The 7,585-nt window shown below is 37.9% G+C and overlaps 1 protein-coding gene across 1 annotated transcript in view; it reads right to left on the bottom strand.

Moving 5' to 3' along the window:
- Window positions 1–7,585, bottom strand: part of SOS2 (son of sevenless homolog 2 (Drosophila)) — a 97,710-nt gene that overhangs the window by 18,285 nt on the left and 71,840 nt on the right. Inside the window, 2 exon segments of the mRNA XM_005867905.2 lie at window positions 2,627–2,849; window positions 4,663–4,766. Of these exon segments, the coding sequence (XP_005867967.2) occupies window positions 2,627–2,849; window positions 4,663–4,766 (327 nt within the window).

Genomic DNA, 7,585 nt, shown 5'->3' with positions numbered 1-7,585 from the left:
ATTTTTTACAGAGAAGAAGGGAGAGGGATAGAGAGTTAGAAACATCGATGAGAGAGAAACATCGATCAGCTGCCTCCTGCACACCCCCTACCGGCGATGTGCCTGTAACCAAGGTACATGCCCTTGGCCGGAATCGAACCTGGGACCATTCAGTCCGCAGGCCGACGCTCTATCCACTGAGCCAAACCGGTTAGGGCAAAATAAGTTTTCTTAAAGTGGTTCTATTATTTCACCAGAAATTTAGTTTAGTGTTAATGTTTTATGTAGTTACCCATCTTCCATAATACACATATCATTTAACAAAGGTATTCCTATGTTCTGAAAGCAAGTCCACATAGAGCTAGGTGCTTTTTTCTTTCTGATGTCTATTCGTGTAACAGTCACAATATGAAGAAAAACTTGATTCAGTACTATCTGCTTTGTTAACTCAAGTAAGAAGTCCTTCCATTCCTACTTATCACAAATCCCACATAATAAACAAAAACAACCTGAACTCCAAATTACTTAAAAAATAACATGACACTCTGAGTCAGATGTTGACAACCTCCAACTTGTGTGCTAAATTCTGAATAACACAGCCAAGGCAAAGCACAGGCCCAATTCTAAAGTAGACAGAGTTTTTTGCCTAGTGCTAATGGAGAATATCCCTTCCTACATTCCCTATTAGCACTAAACTTTATATAATCTTACTTTTCTATGTAATCCCTGTAAAAACAATGGCTGCTAATCAGGATAATTTATTTTTATATACAGAGTGTCCCCAAAAAATGTATACACACACTTTAAATAATTATAAAGGCAATGTTTATGAAAATACACTAGAGGCCCGGTGCACAAAATTCGTGCATGGGGCCAGGGGTTCCCTCAGCCCGGCCTGCACCCTCTCCAATCTGGGATCCCTCTGGCAATCCAGAACCATTGGCTCCTAACCGCACACCTGCCTGCCTGCCCGATGCCCCTAACTGCTCCCTTGCCGGCCTTATGGCCCTAACTGCTCTCCCCTCCTGGCCTGATCACCCTAACTGCCTATCTGCTCTCCCTCCTGGCCTGATCCCCCTAACTGCCTATCTGCTATCCCTTCCTCTCTATGCCCTTCAGACCCCGGCACAGGCGTGCTGAGAGCTCTCCGACACGGCCCCGCCACCATCCTGATTGGTCATTACGTGACGGCGTCCAGGTCAATTTGCACATTCCTCTATTATTAGTATAGATTTCATTTTCAAAATTGAGCTATCGGCTGTTAAAGTGTGTATACATTTTTTTGGGCACCCTGTATATGTATATTTTTAGTCCTCACCCCAGGACATGTTTACAGGGAGGAAAGGGGAGAGAGGGAGAGAGGGAGAGAGGTAGAGAGAAAGAGAGAGAGAGAGAGAGATATCATTTGGACCAGCAACATTTTGGTGCATAGGACAAAGAAAGGTGATGGAATACAGATTAAAATAAATATAGCCAAGCACATTTCTAGTGATCCGTAGAAATGAAAGAAAATGGTTTGGAAGGATTTTTTGTTTTTTTATTTATTTTTTAAAATAGTTTCATTGATTTCAGAGACAAAGGGAGAGGGAGAGTTAGAAATATCAATGATGAGAATCATTGATTAGCTGCCCCCTGCACACCCCCTACTGGGGATCGAGCCTGCAATCCGGGCATGTGCCCTGATCATGACCTCTTGGTTCATAGGTCAATGCTCAACCAATGAGCCATGTCGGCCAGGCTGGAAGTTTTAACTATGGCTCGCCATCACACTACTTCCGAAATAATTTTTCTTTAAAGTTAATATTGACTTCAAAGAGCTAATGTTATTTGAGATGCCTTAAAAGAAATTAAGAAATCTTTATTCCTCTAACAATTTTGTTATTCATTTGCCTGACAAACCTAACCCTGCCAAGCTCCCAAGAAAAATTCTGATTATGTAGAATCTGAAAAAAAGAAAAGCAAAAAGAATAAAGCTCGTCTCACTCAATATTCTATCTACTTAGTTGCCAAGAGCCTAGCATCTATACTGACTGATTTAGCTGAAACAACTCAATGAAGCAATCTGAGAGAGGTAGTATTAGGAGTAGGAGCTCAGTGACTACTTTGAAAGTGGCTGCTGTTCTATTGCATCAGTATTCTCTCTGCCACTGCTCTTGTGAAGGATTGCTAAATACCAAATCTGGGCCTATACAGCAATACATTTTAAGACTTTTGCCAGCCGAACAGACTGAAGTTAAAAACTGTGCTATAGCTGTAGCCAGTTTGGCTCAGTGCACAGAGCATCAGCCTGTGGACCAAAGGGTCCCAGGTTCGATTCCGTACCTCGGTTGCAGTCTCCTCCCCAGCCCGGGCCCTGGTCAGGGTGCATGCAGGAGGCAACCAATTGATGTGTTTTCTCTCACATCCATGTTTCTCTCTGTCTTCCCCTCTCTCTTTCACTCTCTCTGAAAATCAATGGAAAAATATCCTCAGGTGAGGACTAAAACAAACAAACAAAAAACCAACTGTGCTATAAACTTTCCATCATGCTCATAAGAATAGATGAAGGTATTTTTAAGCACTCGTGAATAATTTACTAAATGTTCTGAAAACAGAGGTAGGTTCAAGGTTCTTGAAAACAGAGCAGCATATTATCGATAATGTCTACCTGTAGAGATCAGATTCCAAAAGTGTCAGCTGACGTGCAATTTCTATTGGATGAAGTGTCATGAGATCAAATGTTTCAAATTGTCCTGGTCTGCTGATATGCCATTCAATTGGTGGAGGTGGATTTTCAAAGGTAATATTATGGCTTATTCCATTTGCCTGAGCTTGTTTCTTCCTCTTGATGATCTTAGCAATTGACTCTACCCATTTCTTCATGGCTTTCCCTAGATAAAGATACAAAACAAAAATGTCTTTTATTTGATAGATAACATAAACCTTTACATAATGTTTAACATTTATCTAGTTTCAACAAGGACCAACTCAATGGTGTCTTTTTGTTTCATCTAACCCCAATCATGCCCTCCCTTCTATCCCTGTTATTTAAAAACAAATATAATATTTAAGTATTTATTTAAAAGTTAAAGATTTTAAAAATAACAATACCATGATCACATATAAAAAATGACAATAACTTGTTAATATCATCAAATAGTGTTCAGTCTGGCTGGCATGGCTCAGTGGTTGAGCATCGACCTATGAACTAGGAGGTTGAGGTTTGATTCCCGGTCAGGGCACATGCCAGGCTATGGGCTCAATCCCCAGTGGGGGGTGTGCAGGAGGCAGCCAATCAATGATTCTTCCTCATCATTGATGTTTCTCTCTTCCTTTCCCTCTCCCTTCCTTTCTGAAATCAATAAAAATATATTAAAAAAATATTAGTGTTCAAATTTCTCTGATTATCTCATGTTTTCTTATAGTTGGTTTGAAATAGGATTTGAACGAGATCTACACATTGCACTGAGTTAGTGTGTCTCAAGTCTCCTTTAATCTCTCATTTTGCTTGTAATTTATTTTTACTCTGTGTTTCCCCAAGTCTGAATTTTGCCAATTCCATCCCTGTGGTATCACTGCCATGTTTTGCTGTCCCTGTATTTTCTGGAAATCAGATACATAGAGACTTGATCTGATTCAGGGTCAATTTTTGACACGAATATTTGCTAGTATATTTTTAACAGGAGACATAGAATGTCCAGTTACTTCTCTTTTTGTGATGTTACTAGGAATTGAGAAATGGTAATCTAATTCTATCATCCTTCTTCACTTACTAGTTATAATACTTCTAAAAAAGAAACTTTCACAAATCAACTATTTGGTTATCCTGAGGTATGTGTATAGACAAGGCCTTTAGATATTAACTATAGACATTAATATAAAATTTACTTGTTTTATTCTAATACGTGTGTGTATTATAAAAGCTTCTTAGATTACATACAATTTAGTGTCTCCATTGCAATATTATTTAAATTAATTTAGTACTATAAATAATTTTAAAGTACACCTGAAAATTTTATCTTCAACATCTCAAAATTTAAAGAAATCATATTCTCTATTTTAAGTAAAATTTCCCTTAAAAAACAAGTACATGAAATAAGTTAGGCTTAGTTATAGTATTCTTAATTAACACATTATACTATCAGATAAAATATAAATGTTCTTGATTCAATAACATACATTTAATGACACATACATCTGTTTAAATGTTCATGGCCTAGACTTTCATTTCATGGGCTGTGTTCTGCTACTTCAGGTAGGAAACTCCTATCTTTCAGGTGCCAAAATGTATTAAACACTTTTCCAGGGGGAAGTAAACATTATTTAAAAAGTTATTAACTTTTCAAAACTAAAGAATAAGATTAAAGAGACTAAGGAAATATTTGTAATTATACAAATATATAATTAGTTGAAGGAATGGCAACCTTGACATGAGATAAAAATAAATGGCTTAAATTTATTAAAGAGCACTTTTGACTTCTTTAAAAGAAAGATACTACTAAAAAACTTGAAAAGGTAAGGTTTTAAGACTTCAGGTGGTTCTAAATATATACAAGTTCCTTGGAGTCTTTAAATATTATTCCAAATCTTATTTCAGTTTTTTTAAAAATGAAAACTAGTTTAGCTTTTAAATTAAAAGTCACACAAATTTAAAAATAAACTCATGTGTGACATAAGATTCAATCAAACCTTTAAATAATATACCTCTTACACTTGAAATGAAGGATTCTAGTCTTTCGAGCAACTCCAAATCTCTTTCAAAGTCATAAAAATGGTGTTCAACCCAGTGCCGAAATACATTTAAGATCCTGATAAAATGGGGAAACAAACAAACAAACAAATAAACACATTTTAATGAAACATAAGCATTCAATTACACTTCTTTTACCTCTCTTAATGCCATGGTGATAACTTTACATACAAAGGCCATAACACTCACAGAGCCTGTAATTTGTACTTAATTAATATCTTAAGTGTTTCAACAATATGAAGACAGATCTCAGACTGTAAATTATTTTAAAATTATACTTTTTAAATATTTTATAAGCATAAAAAATGGTTCCTGTAATGGTTCCTTCAGCAAAAGTACCTTTTCTTTATTCAGACGTGCAAAATTCATTCTCTATATTATACAAAGCTATTTTAAATGCTTATGTTAAAAAGGATTTTTATGATCTAAATTTTTATATATTTTCCATATAAGATGGAAAATCAACTAAGATTTAATATATTTGGTTCAAATTTCTATGTAATTTACAGACATATCCACATTCTTTTTTTTCAAAAGAAAAAAATATTTCTGAGCTATTTTGTTTTGCAGTATCACAAAATATTACTTATGACTGTCCAAGTAGAGATTTAATCAATCTATACAAATATAACATTCTACTCTTAGACTTAGAGATATAGTAAATTAATTAGATTAGCATTTTTCCTTCATTATTTCAGTGGGTGACTATTTCTATATTTTTATTCAATTAGTTAGAGTGACATTGGTTAATAAAATTATATAGGTTTTAGGTGTACAATTTTATAACATATCACCTGTTATTGTATTGTGTGTTCACCACCCCAGGTCAAGTCTCCTTCCATCACCATTTATCCTTCCATTGCGCTCTTTTAGCTTCCCCACCCCATTTTCCCTCTGGTAATCACCATACTGTTGTCAGTTTATGAGGATGGGTTTTGTTATTTTTTTCTTAATCCCTTCACCTTTTTCATTCAGCCCACCTATCCCCTCCCCTCTGACAGCTGAGTCTGTTTCTATGTTGTTTGTTAGTTTATTTTGTTCTTTAGATTCCACATATAAATGAAATCATATGGTATCTGTCTTGCTCTGACTGGCTTATTCTTAGTAGCATAATACTCTCCAGGTTCATCCATGCTGTTGCAAAGGCTAAGATTTGCTTCTTTTTTTTACGGTAAAGCAGTATATTCCATTGTATAAATGTACCACAAATTTTTTATTCACTCATCTACTAATGGACACTTGAGCTGCTTCCAAATTTTGGTTACTATAAATAGCACTGCAGCGAACATAGGGGTGCATATATTCTTTCAAATTAATGTTTCGGGTTTCTTTGGATATATTCCCAGAAGTGGAATCACTGGGTCATAAGACAGTTCCATTTTTAATTTTGTGAGGAAACTCCAGACTGCTTTTCACAGTGGCTGCACCAATCTGCATTCCCCCACGAGGGTTCCCTTTTCTCCACATCCTTCCCAACACTTATTCGTTTCTAGGTTAGCTTTCTTCTTTTCTAACTGACAGACAATAGTTTTTCTCCCAGGCTAAGAAAATTCTTTAAATTCCTAATATCTGTCATGCTATCTGAACAAAACCACCTTAGTCATTGTGTGCCTGGTTAGGTATGTGGCTTAGAAAATATTTCAAGATATCACAAAACTGTTAGCTTCTAGTTTGCACAGGGTTAATTCAAATAACTACTTCCATTTCCTCTCCTTCCTAGTTTCTACAGTAGCCAATGTAATTTCAAAATTATCATATAAGAGAAAAAATATCTCATAATTAGATTTCATCAAAATGAAAAACTTCTCATCAAAATATATTATTAAGAAAAGTAATAGGCAAGCCACAGATTGAGAGAAGATATTTATAAAACATTTATTTGACAAAAGACTGGAATCTAATCCTACTCAGTAACTATAACAACTCAATAGTAAAAAAATAAACAACTCAAAAAATAGGCAGAAGATTTGAATAGATTCTTCACAAAATAAGTATGAATAGCCATTGAGAGACAATATAAAGTTCTCAAACATCATTAGTCATCAAATTAAAACCACAGAGAAATACCACTACACACCCTCAGTGTATATAAGGTATAAAGGTAGTCATCATTAAATGTTAATGAGGATTTGAAGCAACTGGAACTCTAATACATTGCTAGTGAGAGTGTAATCTACACTAATAAAAGAGAAACATGCAAACTGGTCATCATTCCACTACGCCCACCAGCCAATCAGGGCGAGTATGCAAATTAAGCCAACAAAGATGGTGGCGGCCATGGAGCTGGAGTGAGCAGGGGGCTTGGGTTGCCCCCAGCAACGGAGGAAGCCAAGCTTCCCGCCTGCCCTGGCCACCGCTGAAGGAGTGGCTGGAGGCCTTGGTCACCAGGGGCAACCCAGGCTTCCAGTCGGCCCTGGCCTCTGCTCAAGGAGGGGCTGGGGGCTACCCAGGCTTCCAGCTGGCCCTGGCCTCCGCTCAAGGAGGGGCTGGAAAAAAATAAAAGGAGGGACTGCCCTCCACTCAAGGCGGGGTTGGAAAAAAAAAGGAGGGGCTGGGAGCCTGGGTCGCGGGGAGGTGTGGCCAGCCTGAAAACGGCCCTCATTCCCTTACCCAGGCTGGCCACACCCCCATGGAGTAAGAGTCCCCGCTGGGGGGTGTGGCCAGCCTGCAAACAGCCCTCAGCCCTGCCCCCAGGCTGGCCAGGCACCCCAGCAGGACCCCCCACACTGAAGGGGCTGTGGCCAGCCTAAAAACGGCCCTCAGTCCTTTATCTAGGCTGGCCACACCCCATGGAGTAAGAGTCCCCGCTGGGGGGTGTGGCCAGCCTGCAAACAGCCATCATGCCCTCACCCAGGCTGGCCAGGCACCCCAGCGGGA

This window comes from Myotis brandtii, unplaced genomic scaffold (assembly GCF_000412655.1).
Source record: "Myotis brandtii unplaced genomic scaffold, ASM41265v1 scaffold253, whole genome shotgun sequence".
Taxonomy (NCBI): domain Eukaryota; kingdom Metazoa; phylum Chordata; class Mammalia; order Chiroptera; family Vespertilionidae; genus Myotis; species Myotis brandtii.
Note: the sequence above shows the minus strand (reverse complement) of the source record. Positions and strands in the feature narration are given on the sequence as shown.